This window comes from Pristiophorus japonicus, unplaced genomic scaffold, assembly GCF_044704955.1.
Source record: "Pristiophorus japonicus isolate sPriJap1 unplaced genomic scaffold, sPriJap1.hap1 HAP1_SCAFFOLD_118, whole genome shotgun sequence".
Classification (NCBI taxonomy): domain Eukaryota; kingdom Metazoa; phylum Chordata; class Chondrichthyes; family Pristiophoridae; genus Pristiophorus; species Pristiophorus japonicus.
In genome coordinates this window covers 1,662,577-1,683,980 of record NW_027250842.1, presented here as the reverse complement: position 1 = coordinate 1,683,980, position 21,404 = coordinate 1,662,577, and the positions used below count along the sequence as shown (strand labels likewise).

General features: G+C 55.0%; 1 protein-coding gene across 1 annotated transcript; it reads right to left on the bottom strand.

Annotated features, from left to right (window-relative positions):
• Positions 1–18,736, bottom strand: LOC139242034 (NIF3-like protein 1). Its single transcript, XM_070870169.1, has 4 exons — positions 18,589–18,736; positions 5,729–5,867; positions 2,274–2,357; positions 1–191 (listed from the first exon to the last, which is right to left on the bottom strand). The coding sequence occupies exons 1-4, from the start codon at positions 18,715–18,717 to the stop codon at positions 7–9; spliced, it is 537 nt and encodes a 178-aa protein (XP_070726270.1). The 5' UTR covers positions 18,718–18,736; the 3' UTR covers positions 1–6.
• Positions 18,737–21,404: the final 2,668 nt, after the last annotated feature.

Here is a 21,404-nt window from a genome sequence, read left to right as displayed (position 1 = left end):
CCCCCCTCACATCACGTGTAGCGGTTCCCGGTCACTGGTGGACAGGAGGACAGCGAGCTGGCCCTCGAAGCGCTGAGTCAGGATATCCCGGAGCTCCGTCAGGAAGCCCCGCTCCGTGTTGCTGTGCTCGCAGAGCACCACCGTTGTTCCCGCGGCAACCGCGTCCAGCACCTCGTGATGAGACATCTCCCCTGGAACAACAAAATAACGTCAACTCAGCAGCAGGCCGAGGGAGGAGGACACAAGACACAGGGACAGGAGGAGGCCCATTCAGCCCCTCGAGCCTGTTACATTAGGAACAGGAGGAGGCCCATTCAGCCCCTCGAGCCTGTTACATTAGGAACAGGAGGAGGCCCATTCAGTCCCTCGAGCCTGTTACATTAGGAACAGGAGGAGGCCCATTCAGCCCCTCGAGCCTGTTACTTTAGGAACAGGAGGAGGCCCATTCAGCCCCTCGAGCCTGTTACATTAGGAACAGGAGGAGGCCCATTCAGCCCCTCGAGTCTGTTACATTAGGAACAGGAGGAGGCCCATTCAGCCCCTCGAGCCTGTTACATTAGGAACAGGAGGAGGCCCATTCAGGCCCTCGAGCCTGTTACATTAGGAACAGGAGGAGGCCCATTCAGCCCCTCGAGCCTGTTACATTAGGAACAGGAGGCGGCCCATTCAGCCCCTCGGGCCTGTTACATTAGGAACAGGAGGAGGCCCATTCAGCCCCTCGAGCCCGTTACATTAGGAACAGGAGGAGGCCCATTCAGTCCCTCGGGCCTGTTACACAGGAACAGGAGGAGGCCCATTCAGCCCCTCGAGCCTGTTACATTAGGAACAGGAGGAGGCCCATTCAGCCCCTCGAGCCTGTTACACAGGAACAGGAGGAGGCCCATTCAGGCCCTCGAGCCTGTTACATTAGGAACAGGAGGAGGCCCATTCAGTCCCTCGGGCCTGTTACACAGGAACAGGAGGAGGCCCATTCAGCCCCTCGAGCCTGTTACATTAGGAACAGGAGGAGGCCCATTCAGGCCCTCGAGCCTGTTACATTAGGAACAGGAGTAGGCCATCTAGCCCCTCGAGCCTGCTCCGCCATTCAACAAGATCATGGCTGATCTGGCCGTGGACTCAGCTCCACTTACCCGCCCGCTCCCCGTAACCCTTAATTTCCTTATTGGTTAAAAATCTATCTATCTGTGACTTGAATACATTCAATGAGCTAGCCTCAACTGCTTCCCTGGGCAGAGAATTCCACAGATTCACAACCCTCTGGGAGAAGAAATTCATTCTCAACTCGGTTTTAAATTGGCTCCCCCGTATTTTGAGGCTGTGCCCCCTAGTTCTAGTCTCCCCGACCGGTGGAAACAACCTCTCTGCCTCTATCTTGTCTATCCCTTTCATTATTTTAAATGTTTCTATAAGATCACCCCTCATCCTTCTGAACTCCAACGAGTAAAGACCCAGTCTACTCAATCTATCATCATAAGGTAACCCCCTCATCTCCGGAATCAGCCGAGTGAATCGTCTCTGGACACCCTCCAAAGCTAGTATATCCTTCCTTAAGTAAGGTGACCAAAACTGCACGCAGTACTCCAGGTGCGGCCTCACCAATACCCTGTACAGTTGCAGCAGGACCTCCCTGCTTTTGTACTCCATCCCTCTCGCAATGAATGTCTCATTGTGGCCAGTGTGTCTCACCTCCTGACTCCCCAAAGCCTTCCCACCATCGACAAGACACAAGTCAGGAGTGTGAGGGAACACTCCCCACTTGCAGCTCCAACAAACACTCGAGAAGCTCGACACCATCCAGGACAAAGCAGCCCCGCTCGATCGACACGCTACCCACCACCTTCAACACTCACTCCCTCCACCACCGGCGCCCCCTGGCTGCAGTGTGGTCCATCCACAAGATGCACCGCGGCAACTGGCCAAGGCTTCTCCGGCAGCAAACCCGCGGCCTCTACCGCCCAGAAGGTCAAGGGCAGCAGGTCCATGGGAACACCACCATCTCCACGTTCCCCTCCCAGTCACACACCATCCCCACTTGGGAATATATCGGCCGTTCCTTCATCGTCGCTGGGTCACAATCCTGGAACTCCCTCCCTAACAGCACTGTGGGAGCACCTTCACCACACGGACTGCAGCGGTTCAAGAAGGGGGCTCACCACCACCTTCTCAAGGGGCGACGAGGGATGGGCAATAAATGCTGGGCCTTGCCAGCGACGCCCACAGCCCAGGGATGAATTTTTTGGGGGGTTTAAAACAACACGCTGATGCGGACGTACCCGTGAGGAACAAGTCGGCCTTCACTCCCTGCAGAACACTCGCCCCAGAGCCAGCGCAGACGGCAGCAGTGGACACCATGGAATCTGCGACGAGAGACAGGATCAGTATCCGGGGCAGCCCGCCGTAAGAATAGACACACACCCTTACTCCTCAATTCTGGTGCATGTTAAAAACACTCTGCCAAGTGTATTGGGCTCAAAGTCCCGACGTCCTGGGCCCACGGGAACTTTCGACGGACCTGGGAAGACTTCGGAAAAGCTGGCTTTCAGCGGGCAATGTGCGCGCGCTGAAATCCGGCTTTTCCCAATCTGTCACGCTGGAGCTTGTCAGATCCAACGCATAGAAACATGGAAAATAGGTGCAGGAGTCGGCCATTCGGCCCTTCGAGCCTGCACCACCATTCAATGAGTTCATGGCTGAACATGAAACTTCAGTACCCCATTCCTGCTTTCTCGCCGTACCCCTTGATCCCCCGAGTAGTAAGGACCTCATCTAACTCCTTTTTGAATATATTTAGTGAATTGGCCTCAGCTACTTTCTGTGGTAGAGAATTCCACAGGTTCACCACTCTCTGGGTGAAGAAGTTTCTCCTTATCTCGGTCCTAAATGGCTTACCCCTTATCCTCAGACTGTGAGCCCTGGTTCTGGACTTCCCCAACATCGGGAACATTCTTCCTGCATCCAACCTGTCCGAACCCGTCAGAATTTTAAATGTTTCTATCAGATCCCCTCTCATTCTTCTGAACTCCAGTGAATACAAGCCCAGTTGGATCTGTGGGCCGGGCCGCTGCATGCAACTCCCTCCGAATGGCCCCGGCCCGGAAATCGGCTCGGTCCCAGTCCGTGAGACCGTCAGCAGGCCGGGGACATTGGAGGGAGCAGTGTGCGGCTGTTCGACCTGGAAATCAGCACAGTCCCGGTCCGTGAGACCGTCAGCAGGCCGGGGCCATTGGAGGGAGCAGTGTGCGGCTGTTCGACCTGGAAATCGGCGCAGACCCGGCCCGTGAGACCGTCAGCAGGCCGGGGCTATTGGAGGGAGCAGTGTGCGGCTGTTCGACCTGGAAATCGGCGCAGACCCGGTCCACGAGACCGTCAGCAGGCCGGGGCCATTGGAGGGAGCAGTGTGCGGCTGTTCGACCTGGAAATCGGCGCAGACCCGGTCCACGAGACCGTCAGCAGGCCGGGGCCATTGGAGGGAGCAGTGTGCGGCTGTTCGACCTGGAAATCAGCACAGTCACTGTCCGTGAGACTGTCAGCAGGCCGGGGCCATTGGAGGGAGCAGCGTGGGGTGACAGACCACTGCAGGGAGGAGGGAGCAGTGTGGGGTGATAGACCACTGCAGGGAGGAGGGAGCAGTGTGTGGTGATAGACCACTGCAGGGAGGAGGGAGCAGTGTGGGGTGACAGACCACTGCAGGGAGGAGGGAGCAGTGTGAGGTGATAGACCACTGCAGGGAGGAGGGAGCAGTGTGGGGTGACAGACCACTGCAGGGAGGAGGGAGCAGTGTGGGGTGACAGACCACTGCAGGGAGGAGGGAGCAGTGTGGGGTGATAGACCACTGCAGGGAGGAGGGAGCAGTGTGGGGTGATAGACCACTGCAGGGAGGAGGGAGCAGTGTGGGGTGATAGACCACTGCAGGGAGGAGGGAGCAGTGTGGGGTGATAGACCAATGCAGGGAGGAGGGAGCAGTGTGGGGTGATAGACCACTGCAGGGAGGAGGGAGCAGTGTGGGGTGACAGACCACTGCAGGGAGGAGGGAGCAGTGTGGGGTGATAGACCACTGCAGGGAGGAGGGAGCAGTGTGGGGTGACAGACCAATGCAGGGAGGAGGGAGCAGTGTGGGGTGATAGACCACTGCAGGGAGGAGGGAGCAGTGTGGGGTGACAGACCACTGCAGGGAGGAGGGAGCAGTGTGGGGTGACAGACCACTGCAGGGAGGAGGGAGCAGTGTGGGGTGACAGACCACTGCAGGGAGGAGGGAGCAGTGTGGGGTGACAGACCACTGCAGGGAGGAGGGAGCAGTGTGGGGTGATAGACCACTGCAGGGAGGAGGGAGCAGTGTGGGGTGATAGACCACTGCAGGGAGGAGGGAGCAGTGTGGGGTGATAGACCAATGCAGGGAGGAGGGAGCAGTGTGGGGTGATAGACCAATGCAGGGAGCAGCGTGTGCTGTTGCAGGAGGGCCATGGCTGTGAAGCCCGGTTGCTGACTGCAGTGCGGGCAGGCACAGCGGGAGGGGCGAAGGAGCGGCGAGAGTCCGCAGAGGGAAGTGAGCGGGGCCCAGGAGAGGCGAGGGCCCAGGGGCAGCACGGGAACAGCCCACACTGCGATATGTGCACGCACTGGTGGAAAAGAGTGAAGACTGGGCCCTCAAATCCACCACCGAGCTCATGGTCTACAGGGCTGTAGTGATACCCGCCCTCCTGTATGGCTCAGAGACACGGACCATGTACAGTAGACACCTCAAGTCACTGGAGAAATACCACCAACGCTGTCTCCGCAAGATCCTGCAAATCCCCCGGGAGGACAGACGCACCAACGTTAGCGTCCTCGACCAGGCCCAACATCCCCAGCATCGAAGCACTGACCACACTCGACCAGCTCCGCTGGGCAGGGCCACATTGTCCGCATGTCCCCCCAGACACGAGACTCCCCAAAGCAAGCGCTCTACTCGGAACTCCTTCACGGGCAAACGGGCCAAAGGTGGGGCAGAGGGAACGTTACAAGGGACCACCCTCAAAGCCTCCCTGATAAAGTGCAACATCCCCACCGACAACTGGGAGTCCCTGGGCTCAAAGACCAGTCCGCCCTCAGTGGAGGAAGTGCATCCAGGAGGGCGCTGAGCACCTCGAGTCTCATCGCCGAGAGCGTGCAGAAACCAAGCGCAGGCAGCGGAAGGAGCGTGTGGCAAACCAGTCCCACCCTCCCCTTCCCTCAACCACTGTCTATCCCACCTGTGACAGGGACTGTGGTTCCCGTATTGGGCTGTTCAGTCACCGAAGGACTCATGTTAAGAGTGGAAGCAAGTCTTCCTCGATTGCGAGGGACTGCCTGTGATGATGATGAGGTCCGTGCAGCAGAGCTGATCTCCAGTTGTCCTGGTTAACCCTTGCCACTGGATCTAGACCGAGCTCTGTCAAGCCCCGTGTGGTGACTGGTGTTCAACAGCCACCCCACGTTAAAACAATCCACCCACAGGCATCTCCCACCCTTCAGGATGGAGTTCGGGATCTGGAATATTCGGTCCTTCATTGAGACACCCGTGAACTCATCCCTGTTCGGCGTGGAAGCAAATCCTCGCTTCGAGGGACCGCCTCCGATGATGACTAGGTGGAGCTATAATTACAGAGAGAGAACTTCCTCAAGTTCCCCCTCCCTCCCCTCCCACACACACCCCTCGGGAACATAACCAACCGCTGACCCCATTCCGCGGGACTCCCACTTGCACACTCACCCAGCTTCCTGCCTGTCCCCAGGGCCACTCGGACATGAGCCAGCTTGAGGTGGTCTTTGACCCGTTCGATGACGGTACCCGTGGTCGCCTTCTCTCTCAGTGTGCACATTCGCCCCATCCCAGTGTCCGGGAGCGGAGGCTGCAAAAAGGGCAAACGGAAGGGCATGAGAATCAGGAGCAGGAGCGGGCCATTCGGCCCCTCGAGTCTGCTCCATTCATAGCAACATAGACAATAGGAGCAGTAGGCCATTCGGCCCCTCGAGTCTGCTCCATTCATAGAAACAGACAATAGGAGCAGTAGGCCATTCGGCCCCTCGAGTCTGCTCCATTCATAGCAACATAGACAATAGGAGCAGTAGGCCATTCGGCCACTCGAGTCTGCTCCATTCATAGAAACATCGACAATAGGAGCAGGAGGCCATTCGGCCCCTCGAGTCTGCTCCATTCATAGAAACAGACAATAGGAGCAGTAGGCCATTCGGCCCCTCGAGTCTGCTCCATTCATAGAAACATAGACAATAGGAGCAGGAGGCCATTCGGCCCCTCGAGTCTGCTCCAGTCATAGAAACATAGACAATAGGAGCAGGAGGCCATTCGGCCCCTCGAGTCTGCTCCATTCATAGAAACATAGACAATAGGAGCAGGAGGCCATTCGGCCCCTCGAGTCTGCTCTATTCATAGAAACATAGACAATAGGAGCAGGAGGCCATTCGGCCCCTCGAGTCTGCTCCATTCATAGCAACATGGACAATAGGAGCAGTAGGCCATTCGGCCCCTCGAGTCTGCTCCATTCATAGAAACAGACAATAGGAGCAGTAGGCCATTCGGCCCCTCGAGTCTGCTCCATTCATAGAAACATCGACAATAGGAGCAGTAGGCCATTCGGCCCCTCGAGTCTGCTCCATTCATAGAAACATAGACAATAGGAGCAGTGGGCCATTCGGCCCCTCGAGTCTGCTCCATTCATAGAAACATAGACAATAGGAGCAGTAGGCCATTCGGCCCCTCGAATCTGCTCCATTCATAGTAACATAGACAATAGGAGCAGGAGTAGGCCATTCGGCCCCTCGAGTCTGCTCCATTCATAGAAACATAGACAATAGGAGCAGTGGGCCATTCGGCCCCTCGAGTCTGCTCCATTCATAGAAACATAGACAATAGGAGCAGGAGTAGGCCATTCGGCCCCTCGAGTCTGCTCCATTCATAGAAACAGACAATAGGAGCAGTAGGCCATTCGGCCCCTCGAGTCTGCTCCATTCATAGAAACAGACAATAGGAGCAGGAGGCCATTCGGCCCCTCGAGTCTGCTCCATTCATAGAAACATAGACAATAGGAGCAGTAGGCCATTCGGCCCCTCGAGTCTGCTCCATTCATAGAAACATAGACAATAGGAGCAGGAGGCCATTCGGCCCCTCGAGTCTGCTCCATTCATAGAAACAGACAATAGGAGCAGGAGTAGGCCATTCGGCCCCTCGAGTCTGCTCCATTCATAGAAACAAAGACAATAGGAGCAGGAGTAGGCCATTCGGCCCCTCGAGTCTGCTCCATTCATAGAAACATAGACAATAGGAGCAGTGGGCCATTCGGCCCCTCGAGTCTGCTCCATTCATAGAAACAGACAATAGGAGCAGGAGGCCATTCGGCCCCTCGAGTCTGCTCCATTCATAGAAACATAGACAATAGGAGCAGTAGGCCATTCGGCCCCTCGAGTCTGCTCCATTCATAGAAACATAGACAATAGGAGCAGGAGGCCATTCGGCCCCTCGAGTCTGCTCCATTCATAGAAACAGACAATAGGAGCAGGAGTAGGCCATTCGGCCCCTCGAGTCTGCTCCATTCATAGAAACAAAGACAATAGGAGCAGGAGTAGGCCATTCGGCCCCTCGAGTCTGCTCCATTCATAGAAACATAGACAATAGGAGCAGTGGGCCATTCGGCCCCTCGAGTCTGCTCCATTCATAGAAACAGACAATAGGAGCAGGAGGCCATTCGGCCCCTCGAGTCTGCTCCATTCATAGAAACATAGACAATAGGAGCAGTGGGCCATTCGGCCCCTCGAGTCTGCTCCATTCATAGAAACATGGACAATAGGAGCAGGAGGCCATTCGGCCTCTCGAGTCTGCTCCATTCATAGAAACATAGACAATAGGAGCAGGAGGCCATTCGGCCCCTCGAGTCTGCTCCATTCATAGCAACATGGACAATAGGAGCAGTAGGCCATTCGGCCCCTCGAGTCTGCTCCATTCATAGAAACATAGACAATAGGAGCAGTAGGCCATTCGGCCCCTCGAGTCTGCTCCATTCATAGAAACATAGACAATAGGAGCAGTAGGCCATTCGGCCCCTCGAGTCTGCTCCATTCATAGAAACATAGACAATAGGAGCAGTAGGCCATTCGGCCCCTCGAATCTGCTCCATTCATAGTAACATAGACAATAGGAGCAGTAGGCCATTCGGCCCCTCGAGTCTGCTCCATTCATAGAAACATCGACAATAGGAGCAGTAGGCCATTCGGCCCCTCGAGTCTGCTCCATTCATAGAAACATAGACAATAGGAGCAGTAGGCCATTCGGCCCCTCGAGTCTGCTCCATTCATAGAAACATCGACAATAGGAGCAGTAGGCCATTCGGCCCCTCGAGTCTGCTCCATTCATAGAAACATAGACAATAGGAGCAGTAGGCCATTCGGCCCCTCGAGTCTGCTCCATTCATAGAAACATAGACAATAGGAGCAGTAGGCCATTCGGCCCCTCGAGTCTGCTCCATTCATAGAAACACAGACAATAGGAGCAGTAGGCCATTCGGCCCCTCGAGTCTGCTCCATTCATAGAAACATAGACAATAGGAGCAGGAGGCCATTCGGCCCCTCGAGTCTGCTCCATTCATAGAAACATGGACAATAGGAGCAGTAGGCCATTCGGACCCTCGAGTCTGCTCCATTCATAGAAACAGACAATAGGAGCAGTAGGCCATTCGGCCCCTCGAGTCTGCTCCATTCATAGAAACATAGACAATAGGAGCAGTAGGCCATTCGGCCCCTCGAGTCTGCTCCATTCATAGAAACATAGACAATAGGAGCAGGAGGCCATTCGGACCCTCGAGTCTGCTCCATTCATAGAAACATAGACAATAGGAGCAGTAGGCCATTCGGCCCCTCGAGTCTGCTCCAATCATAGAAACATAGACAATAGGAGCAGTAGGCCATTCGGCCCCTCGAGTCTGCTCCATTCATAGAAACATAGACAATAGGAGCAGGAGTAGGCCATTCGGCCCCTCGAGCCTGCACCATTCAATATGATCATGGCTGATCCTCTATCTCAACACCATATTCCCGCTTTCTCCCCATACCCCTTGATGCCTTTTGTGTCTAGAAATCTAGCTGTCTCCCTCTTAAATATATTCAATGACTTGGTCTCCACAGCCTCCTGTGGTAGAGAATTCCACAGGTTCACCTCCCTCTGAGTGAAAACATTTCTCCTCATCTCGGTCCTAAATTTCCTCCCCCGTATCCTGAGACTGTGAGCCCTTGTTCTAGACTTCCCAGCCCCAGGGAAACATCCTCCCCACATCCAGTCTGTCCAACCCCCATCAGAATTTTATACCTTTCAATGAGATCCCCTCTCATTCTCCTAAACTCTAGTGAATACAGGCCCAGTCGACCCAATCTCTCCTCATACCACAGTCCTGTCATCCCAGGAATCAGTCTGGTGAACCTTCGCTGCACTCCCTCTGTGACAAGTATATCCTTCCTTCGGTAAGCAGACCAAAACTGCACACAATACTCCAGGTGTGGTCTCACCAAGGCCCTGTATAACTGGAGTAAGACCTCCTTGCTCCTGTACTCAAACCCTCTTGCAATGAAGGCCAACATACCGTTTGCCCCTAACTGCTTGCTACATCGGCCTGTTTGCTTGCAATGGCTGGTGTACAAGGACACCCAGGTCCCTCTGTACATCGACACTTCCCAAGCCATCACCATTTAAATAATACTTCGTCCTGATACGCAATAAGATCACAGCCACTTCCCATACTTCGGGAGCCTCCCATCAACAAGAGCACACATTGGCGACGAGATACAACACCGCCTCCAGTGCGCCAGTGCAGCCTTCGGTCACCTGAGGAAAAGAGTGTTTGAAGACCGGGCCCTCAAATCCACCACCGAGCTCATGGTCTACAGGGCTGTAGTAATACCCGCCCTCCTGTATGGCTCAGAGACATGGACCATGTACAGTAGACACCTCAAGTCGCTGGAGAAATACCACCAACGATGTCTCCGCAACATCCTACAAATCCCCCGGGAGGACAGACGCACCAACGTTAGCGTCCTCGACCAGGCCCAACATCCCCAGCATCGAAGCACTGACCACACTCGACCAGCTCCGCTGGGCAGGGCCACATTGTCCGCATGTCCCCCCGACACGAGACTCCCCAAAGCGAGCGCTCTACTCGGAACTCCTTCACGGCAAACGAGCCAAAGGTGGGCAGAGGAAACGTTACAAGGGACCACCCTCAAAGCCCCTCCCCGATATAAAGTGCAACATCCCCACCGACACCTGGGAGTCCCTGGGCCCAAAGACCAGTCCGCCCCTAAGTGGAGGAAGTGCATCCGGGAGGGCGCTGAGCACCTCGAGTCTCGTCGCCGAGAGCGTGCAGAAACCAAGCGCAGGCAGCGGAAGGAGCGTGCGGCAAACCAGTCCCACCCTCCCCTTCCCTCAACCACTGTCTGTCCCACCTGTGACAGGGACTGTGGCTCCCGTATTGGGCTGTTCAGCCACCGAAGGACTCATGTTAAGAGTGGAAGCAAGTCTTCCTCGATTCCGAGGGACCACGTATGAATGAATGAATGGCTGATCATGGACTCAGCTCCACTTCCCCGCCCGCTCCCCATAACCCTTCACTCCCTTATCGCTCAAAAATCTGTATCTCCACCTTAAATATATTCAAAGTCCCAGCCTCCACAGCTCTCTGGGGCAGAGAATTCCACAGATTTACAACCCTCTGAGAGAAGAAATTCCTCCTCATCTCAGTCTTAAATGGGCGGCCCCTTATTCTGAGACCATGCCCCCTAGTTCTAGTCTCCCCCATCAGTGGGAACATCCTCTCTGCATCCACCTTGTCAAGCCCCCTCATAATCTGATACGTTTCGATAAGATCGCCTCTCATTCTTCTGAACTCCAATGAGTAGAGGCCCAACCTCCTCAACCTTTCCTCATAAGTCAACCCCCTCATCTCCGGAATCAACCGAGTGAACCTTCTCTGAACTGCCTCCAAAGCAAGTATATCCTTTCGTAAATACGGAAACCAAAACTGCACGCAGTACTCCAGGTGTGGCCTCACCAACAGTTGTATCAGGAATCCCTACTTTTATACTCCATCCCCCTTGCAATGAAGGCCAACCTAATTACTTGCTGTAAAAGAAAAATAGTGTTTCATTGCAGTACTTTTTTACGAGTGCGGTCACTGTTGTAATGTGGGAAACGTGGCAGCCATTTTGCGCACAGCAAGCTCCCACAAACAGCAGTGTGATAATGACCAGATAATCTGTTTTTGTTATGTTGATTGAGGGATAAATATTGGGCCCAGGACATCGGGGACAACTCCCCCTGCTCTTCTCGTGCTCTGGGATCTTTTACGTCCACCTGAGAGAGCAGGCGGGGCCTCGGTTTAACGTCTCCTCTGAAAGACGGCACCTCCGACAGTGCAGCACTCCCTCAGTACTGCACCTCCGACAGTGCGGCGCTCCCTCAGTACTGCCCCTCCGACAGTGCAGCTCTCCCTCAGTACTGCCCCTCCGACAGTGTGGCACTCCCTCAGTACTGCCCCTCCGACAGTGCGGCACTCCCTCAGTACTGCCCCTCCGACAGTGCAGCACTCCCTCAGTACTGCCCCTCCGACAGTGCGGCACTCCCTCAGTACTGCCCCTCCGACAGTGCGGCACTCCCTCAGTACTGCCCCTCCGACAGTGCAGCTCTCCCTCAGTACTGCCCCTCCGACAGTGCGGCACTCCCTCAGTACTGCCCCTCCGACAGTGCGGCACTCCCTCAGTACTGCCCCTCCGACAGTGCGGCACTCCCTCAGTACTGCCCCTCCGACAGTGCGGCACTCCCTCAGTACTGCCCCTTCGACAGTGCGGCACTCCCTCAGTACTGCCCCTTCGACAGTGCGGCACTCCCTCAGTACTGCACTGGGAGTGTCAGCCGAGATTTTTTGTGCTCAAGTCCCTGGAGTGGGACTTGAATCCACGACCTTGTGACTCAGAGGCGCGTGTGCTGCCCACTGAGACATGGCTGACACGGTGAAGGGTCGAACTGTGAAACGGTCAGCCAAGAGGTCAAAGCGACAAGGGCAAAGGTCAAGCTGGGACGCTCGGTTCCCGTTAACGCTGGGACTGAACTGCACAGCATTCTGGATGAGCAGAAATTTTATCCAATTGACTATTGGCAAGACCGAAGCCATTGTTTTCGGTCCCGGCCACAAACTCCGCTCCCTTGTCACCGACTCCATCCCTCTCCCCAAACTCTGACTGAGGCTGAACCAGACGGTTCGCAACCTCGGTATCATATTTCAGCCAGAAATGAGTTTCCCACCACATATCCGCAGCGTAACTAAACCCGCCTGTTTCCCCCTCCCTAACATCGCCCGTCTCCACCCCCTGCCTCAGCTATTCCGCTGCTGAAACCCTCATCCCTGCCTTTGTTACCTCCAGACTTGACCATTCCAACGCACTCCTGGCCGGCCTCCCACATTCTACCCCACGGAAACTGGAGGTGATCCAAAACTCGGCTACCCCCGTGTCCTAACTCGCACCGAGTCCCGCTCACCCATCACCCCCTGTGCTCACTGCCCCCGTGTCCTAACTCACACCCTGTCCCACTCACCCATCACCCCCTGTGCTCACTGCCCTGTGTCCTAACTCACACCGAGTCCCACTCACCCATCACCCACTGTGCTCACTGACCCGTGTCCTAACACACACCCAGTCCCACTCACCCATCACCCCCTGTGCTCACTGCCCCCGTGTCCTAACTCACACCGAGTCCCGCTCACCCATCACCCCCTGTGCTCACTGCCCCGTGTCCTAACTCACACCGAGTCCCACTCACCCATCACCCCCTGTGCTCACTGCCCCGTGTCCTAACTCACACCAAGTCCCACTCACCCATCACCCCCTGTGCTCACTGCCCCGTGTCCTAACTCGCACCGAGTCCCACTCACCCATCACCCCCTGTGCTCACTGCCCCGTGTCCTAACTCGCACCCAGTCCCACTCACCCATCACCCCCTGTGCTCACTGCCCCGTGTCCTAACTCACACCAAGTCCCACTCACCCATCACCCCCTGTGCTCACTGCCCCGTGTCCTAACTCACACCGAGTCCCACTCACCCATCACCCCCTGTGCTCGCTGCCCCGTGTCCTAACGCGCACCGAGTCCCACTCACCCATCACCCCCTGGGCTCACTGCCCCCGTGTCCTAACTCACACCGAGTCCCGCTCACCCATCACCCCCTGTGCTCGCTGCCCCGTGTCCTAACTCACACCGAGTCCCACTCACCCATCACCCTGTGCTCACTGTCCCCGTGTCCTAACTCACACCGAGTCCCACTCACCCATCACCCCCTGTGCTCACTGTCCCCGTGTCCTAACTCACACACCAGTCCCACTCACCCATCACCCCGTGCTCACTGCCCCCGTGTCCTAACTCACACCCAGTTCCACTCACCCATCACCCCCTGTGCTCACTGCCCCGTGTCCTAACTCACACCCAGTCCCACTCACCCATCACCCCCTGTGCTCACTGCCCCGTGTCCTAACTCACACCGAGTCCCACTCACCCATCACCCGCTGTGCTCACTGACCCGTGTCCTAACTCACACCGAGTCCCACTCACCCATCACCCCCTGTGCTCGCTGCCCCGTGTCCTAACTCACACCGAGTCCCACTCACCCATCACCCCCTGTGCTCACTGCCCCCGTGTCCTAACTCGCACCGAGTCCCGCTCACCCATCACCCCCTGTGCTCACTGCCCCGTGTCCTAACTCACACCGGGTCCCACTCACCCATCACCCCCTGTGCTCGCTGCCCTGTGTCTTAACTCACACCGAGTCCCTCTCACCCATCACCCCCTGTGCTCACTGCCCCGTGTCTTAACTCACACCCAGTCCCGCTCACCCATCACCCCCTGTGCTCACTGCCCCGTGTCCTAACTCACACCGAGTCCCGCTTACCCATCACCCCCTGTGCTCGCTGCCCCGTGTCCTAACTCACACCGAGTCCCACTCACCCATCACCCCCTGTGCTCACTGCCCCGTGTTCTAACTCACACCCAGTCCCACTCACCCATCACCCCCTGTGCTCACTGTCCCGTGTCCTAACTCGCACCGAGTCCCACTCACCCATCACCCCCTGTGCTCACTGCCCCGTGTCCTAACTCACACCGAGTCCCGCTCACCCATCACCCCCTGTGCTCACTGCCCCGTGTCCTAACTCGCACTGAGTCCCGCTCACCCATCACCCCCTGTGCTCACTGCCCCGTGTCCTAACTCACACCGAGTCCCACTCACCCATCACCCCCTGGGCTCACTGCCCCCGTGTCCTAACTCACACCGAGTCCCGCTCACCCATCACCCCCTGTGCTCGCTGCCCCGTGTCCTAACTCACACCGAGTCCCACTCACCCATCACCCCCTGTGCTCACTGACCCCGTGTCCTAACTCACACCCAGTCCCACTCACCCATCACCCCCTGTGCTCACTGCCCCGTGTCCTAACTCACACCGAGTCACGCTCACCCATCACCCCCTGTGCTCACAGCCCCCGTGTCCTAACTCGCACCGAGTCCCACTCACCCATCACCCCTTGTGCTCACTGCCCCGTGTCCTAACTCACACCGGGTCCCACTCACCCATCACCCTCTGTGCTCACTGCCCCGTGTTCTAACTCACACCCAGTCCCGCTCACCCATCACCCCCTGTGCTCACTGCCCCGTGTCCTAACTCACACCCAGTCCCACTCACCCATCACCCCCTGTGCTCACTGCCCTGTGTCCTAACTCACACCCAGTCCCACTCACCCATCACCCCCTGTGCTCACTGCCCCGTGTCCTAACTCACACCCAGTCCCACTCACCCATCACCCCCTGTGCTCACTGCCCCGTGTCCTAACTCACACCGAGTCCCACTCACCCATCATCACCTGAGCTCACTGATCTACATTGGCTCCCGGTTAAGCAACGCCTCGATATCAAAATTCTCATCCTTGTTTACAAATCCCTCCATGGCCCTCGCCCCCACCCTATCCCTGTAACCTCCTCCAGCCTCTACACCCCTCCCTATCTCTGTAACTTCCTCCAGCCCTTACACCCCTCCCTATCTCTGTAACCTCCAGTCCCCTACACCCCCTCCCTATCTCTGTAACCCCCTCCAGCCCCTACACCCCCTCCCTATCTCTGTAACCCCCTCCAGCCCCTACACCCCCTCCCTATCTCTGTAACCCCCTCCAGCCCCTACACCCCCTCCCTATCTCTGTCACCTCCTCCAGCCCCTACACCCCTCCCTATCTCTGTAACCTCCTCCAGCTCCTACACCCCTCCCTACCTCTGTAACCTCCTCCAGCCCCGACAACCCCCCAGAGATGTCTGCGCTCCTCTAATTCTGCCCTCCTGACCATCCCTGATTATAATCGCTCCACCATCGGTGGCCGTGCCTCCTGTTGTCTGGGCCCCAAGCTCTGGAACTCCCTCCCGAAACCTCTCCGCCTCTCTTTCTTCCTTGAAGACGCTCCTTAAAACCGATCTCTTTGACCAAGCTTTTGGTCACCTGCGCTAATTTCTACTTCGGCAGCTCAGTGTCCGATCTATCATCTCATAATACTCCTGTGAAGCTCCTTCGAATGTTTCACTACGTTAAAGGTAGTATAGAAAGACAAGTTAATGGAACATAAGAAACGGGAGCAGGAGTCGGCCATTCGGCCCCTCGAGCCTGCTCCGCCATTCAATACGATCATGGCTGATCCGATCATGGACTCAGCTCCACTTCCCCGCCCGCTCCCCATAACCCTTCACTCCCTCATCGCTCAAAAATCTGTCTATCTCCAACTTAAATATGTTCAATGACCCAGCCTCCACAGCTCTCTGGGGCAGAGAATTCCACAGATTTACAACCCTCTGAGAGAAGAAATTCCTCCTCATCTCAGTTTTAAATGGGCGGCCCCTTATTCTAAGACCATGCCCCCTAGTTCTAGTCTCCCCCATCAGTGGGAACATCCTCTCTGCATCCACCTTGTCGAGCCCCCTCAGTATCTTAGACGTTTCGATAAGATCATCTCTCATTCTTCTGAACTCCAATGCTTCGAGGCCCAACCTCCTCAACCTTTTGCAGAGATTTACACAGAATATCGAGCACAGAGACAGGCCACCCGGCCCCACAGCTGTGTGCCGGGGTTTATGCTCCACACCAGCCCCCTTTGCTCCACCTTCTCATCTCACCCCATCACCAGATCCTTCGGTTCCTTTCGCCCTCGTGTGTTTCTCCAGCTTCCCCGCAAATCCGTCTCTGCTGTTCCCCTCGAGCCCTCCCCCTGTGGCAGCGAGTCCCACATTCTCACCGCTCTCTGGGTAAAGAGGCTTCTCCTGAATTCCCCACTGGGTTTACCAGCGACGGTCCTATATTATCTTTGGGTCCCCCTCCCGCCGGCTACCCGATAATGAAGTTACATTCTTCAAATATAAAAGCAGAGAGGTCCCGCCCACAACTGTCCAGGGCATGGGCGAGGCCACACCTGGAGTACTGCGCGCAGTCCTGGGCTCCGGATTTAAGGAGGGACAATCCTGCACTTCGTACAAGTTAACCCCTTCATTGCCGGAATCAACCGCGCGAACCTTCTCTGACCTGCCCCCAACACAAGTTCGGGCAGCTCTCGATTATCCGCCCACGCATGCAGCGGGAAACCGTTATAAGGGCAGTTAAAATTCCGTGTGTGCGCGGACTGCGAAAGCCGCCGTCTCTCGCAGCCGCCACTGACGTCGGAGTCCTTTTATAAACATGGACAAATAGGTGCAGGAGTCGGCTATTCGGCCCTTCGAGCCTGCACCGCCATTCAATGAGTTCATGGCTGATCATTCACCTCAGTACCCCATTCCTGCTTTCTCTCCATACCCCTTGATCCCTTTAGCCGTAAGTACCTCATCTAACTCCTTTTTGAATATATTTAGTGAATTGGCCTCAACAACTTTCTGTGGTAGAGAATTCCACAGGTTCACCACTCTCTGGGTGAAGAAGTTTCTCCTCATCTCGGTCCTAAATGGCTTACCCCTTATCCTTAGACTGTGACCCCTGGTTCTGGACTTCCCCAACATCGGGAACATTCTTCCTGCATCTAACCTGTCCAATCCCGTCAGAATTTTATATGTTTCTATGAGATCCACTCTCATTCTTCTAAACTCCAGTGAATATAAGCCCAGTCGATCCAGTCTTTCTTCATATGTCAGTCCTGCCATCCCGGGAATCAGTCTGGTGAACCTTCGCTGCACTCCCTCAATAGCAAGAATGTCCTTCCTCAGGTTAGGAGACCAAAACTGTACACAATATTCCAGGTGAGACCTCACCAAGGCCCTGTACAACTGTAGCAACACCTCCCTGCTCCTATACTCAAATCCCCTCGCTATGAGGGCCAACATGCCATTTGCCTTCTTCACCGCCTGCTGTACCTGCATGCCAACCTTCAATGACTGATGTACCATGACACCCAGGTCTCGTTGCACCTCCCCTTTTCCTAATCTGCCACCATTCAGATAATATTCTGCCTCCCTGTTTTTGCCACCAAAGTGGATAACCTCACATTTATTCACATTATACTGCATCTGCATTTGCCCACTCACCTAATCTGTCCAAGTCACCCTGCAGCCTCTTAGCGTCCCCCTCACAGCTCACATCGCCACCCAGCTTAGTGTCATCTGCAAACTTGGAGATATTACACTGTATTCCTTCATCCAAATCGTTAATGTATATTGTAAATAGCTGGGGTCCCAGCACTGAGCCCTGCGGCACCCCACTAGTCACTGTCTGCCATTCTGAGAAGGACCCGTTTATCCCGACTCTCTGCTTCCTGTCTGCCAACCAGTTCTCTATCCACGTCAGTACATTACCCCCAATACATGCGCTTTGATTTTGTACACCAATCTCTTGTGTGGGACCTTGTCAAAAGCCTTATGGAAGTCCAAATACACCACATCCACTGGTTCTCCCTTGTCCACTCTACTCGTTACATCCTCAAAAAATTCCAGAAGATTTGTTGAGCGTGATTTCCCTTTCATATATCCATGCTGACTCGGACCGATCCTGTCACTGCTTTCCAAATGTGCTGTCATTTCATCTTTAATAACTGATTCCAACATTTTCCCCACTACTGACCTAACCTATCCAAGTCACCCTGCAGCCTCTGAGCATCCTCCTCACAGCTCACACTGCCACCCAGCTATCGACCTGGGAAGGCATCGGGCTGGTGCTTTCGGAGTCCTATCGGCCAGGAGAGGCAGCGCGCTCCAGAATCCCGGAGCTCGATAATGTCCTCCTCGAGGCCACCCGCAATGCATGCTGGTAATGTCCATACTTAGCTGACTGCACAGTATTTATTCATTGACGGTTTAACTTTATAATGTCAACTCGCTCCAACGGAGAAATCGTTCACCCGGCAAAGCCCAGTCCCCGGAGGACCCGGGATAATCGAGAGTTGCCTGTATATCCCTCCTTAAATACGGAGACCAAAACTGCACGCAGTACTCCAGGTGTGGCCTCACCAATACCCTGTACAGTTGGGGCAGGACTGGGTTTACACTGGGTTGTTATTCTCTGCTCCGGGGCTTACCTTTACAAGCTGGGTGATCTCCAGGCTCGCGTACAGCTCCTCAGTCCTGCTCAGAATCCTCACGGCCTCCACCAGGGCCTTCTGGGGACAGTTGAGAGACAGCCTGGAACCAGAACTGTGCGGCAACATGAAACATAAGACATCGGTTGTATCGCCAGCCTGTGGGCACACTGCCTCTCCCACCCACCCCCACAATTCAGAGCCTTGGGAAGGGGTCAGCGAGCAGGAAAATCTCAGGCTCTATTCCCGGCCTAGAACTGCAGCAGTTTACAGCACGGAAGGAGGCCATTTCAGCCCATCGTGTCCGCGCCGGCCGACCAAGAGCTACCCAGCCTAATCCCACTCTCCAGCTCTGGGTCTGTAGCCCTGTAGGTTACGGCACTTCAAGTGCACCTCCAGGTACTTTTTAAATGTGGTGAGGGTTTCTGCCTCTACCACCCTTTCAGGCCGTGAGTTCCAGACCCCCACCACCCTCTGGGTGAAGACATTTCCCCTCAAATCCCCTCTAAACATAGAAACATAGAAAATAGGTGCAGGAGCAGGCCATTCGGTCCTTCGAGCCTGCACCGCCATTCAATATGATCATGGCTGATCATTCCCTCAGTACCCCATTCCTGCTTTCTCTCCATACCCCTTGATCCCTTTAGCCGTAAGGGCCACATCTAACTCCCTCTGGAATATATCCAACGAATTGGCCTCAACAACTTTCTGTGGTCAAGAATTCCACAGGTTCACCACTCTCTGGGTGAAGAAGTTTCTCCTCATCTCGGTCCTAAATGGCTTACCCCTTATCCTTAGACTATGACCTCTGGTTCTGGACTTCCCCAACATCGGGAACATTCTTCCTGCATCTAACCTGTCCAGTCCCGTCAGAATTTTATATGTTTCTATGAGATCCCCTCTCATTCTTCTAAATTCCAGTGAATATAAGCCGAGTCGATCCAGTCTTTCTTCATATGTCAGTCCCAATTACTTTAAATCTATGGCCCCTGGTTGTTGACCCCTCTGCCAAGGGAAACAGGTCCGTCCTATCCACTCTATCCAGGCCCCTCATCATTTTATACACCTCAATCAGGTCTCCCCTCAGCCTCCTCTGCTCCAAAGAAAACAACCCCAGCCTATCCAATCTTTCCTCATCGCTAAAATTCTCCAGTCCCGGCAACATCACGGGATATGGGGAAAAAGCGGGAATATGGTGTTGAGATAGAGGATCAGCAATGATCATGTTGAATGGTGCTGCAGGCTCGAAGGGCCGAATGGCCTACTCCTGCTCCTAATTTCTATGTTTCTATGTAACATCCTGGTAAATCTCCTCTGCACCCTCTCCAGTGCAGTCACATCCTTCCTGTAATGTGGTGACCAGAACTGCACGCAGTACTCCAGCTGTGGCCTAACCCAGTGTTTTATACAGTTCAAGCATAACCTCCCTGCTCTTGTATTCCATGCCCCGGCCAATAAAGGCAAGTATTCCGTGTGTCTTCTTAACCACCTGATCTACCTGGCCTGCTACCTTCAGGGATCTGTGGACCTGCACTCCAAGGTCGCTCTGTTCCTCTACACCTCTCAGTGTCCTACCATTTAATGTGTATTCCCTCGCATTGTTAGCCCTCCCCAAATGCATTACCTCACACTTCTCCGGATTGAATTCCATTTGCTACTGTTCTGCCCACCTGACCAGTCCATCGATATCTTCCTGCAGTCTGCAGTGCAGAGCCTGTTGATCCCACACTCAGTGTGGTACTGAGACACACACAGACACAGAGACACGCGCGCAGAACACACACACACTCTCTCACATACACACACAGGCAGACACACACACACACACTCTCTCTCTCTCTCTCTCACACACCGGCAGACACACACACACACTTTCTCTCTCACACACACACACACAGGCAGGCAGACACACACACACTCTCTCTCTCTCTCTCTCTCTCACACACACACACAGGCAGACACACACACTCTCTCTCTCACACACACATACTCTCTCTCTCTCACACACACACACACACTCACAGACACCCACACACTCTCTCACACACACAGGCAGACACACACACACACACTCTCTCTCTCTCTCTCACACACAGGCAGACACACACACACTCTCTCTCTCACACACACACACAGGCAGACACACACACTCTCTCTCTCACACACACAGACTCTCTCTCTCTCACACACACAGACTCTCTCTCTCTCACACACACACACAGGCAGACACACACACTCTCTCTCTCACACACACATACTCTCTCTCTCTCACACACACACTCACAGACACCCACACATTCTCTCTCTCACACACACAAGCAAACACACACACACACTCGCACACACACATGCAGACACACACACACACTCTCTCTCTCTCTCTCTCTCTCACACACACAGGCAGACACACACACACACTTTCTCTCTCACACACACACACACAGGCAGGCAGACACACACACACTCTCTCTCTCTCTCTCTCTCTCTCTCACACACACACACAGGCAGACACACACACACACACACACACACAGAGGCAGACACACACACTCACTCTCTCTCACACACACACACACTCACTCTCTCACACACACACACACACACACACACTCTCTCACACACACAGACTCTCTCTCTCACACACACACAGGCAGACACACACACTCTCTCTCTCTCTCTCACACACACACACACAGGCAGACACACACACACTATCTCTCTCTCACACACACAGGCAAACACACACACTCTCTCTCTCACACACACACTCAGGCAGACACACACACACTCTCTCTCTCTCACACACACAGGCAGAC

What these genes read in the sequence shown, in the direction of transcription:
- LOC139242034 (XM_070870169.1), bottom strand. Translation starts at nt 18,717, where the DNA reads ATGTTGCCGCACAGTTCTGGTTCCAGGCTGTCTCTCAACTGTCCCCAG. An exon ending in AGATCACCCAGCTTGTAAAG is followed by an intron (nt 5,868 to 18,588) that starts GTAAGCCCCGGA and finishes CCCTTTTTGCAG; the next exon opens with CCTCCGCTCCCGGACACTGG. An exon ending in GGGGACAGGCAGGAAGCTGG is followed by an intron (nt 2,358 to 5,728) that starts GTGAGTGTGCAA and finishes CTCTCGTCGCAG; the next exon opens with ATTCCATGGTGTCCACTGCT.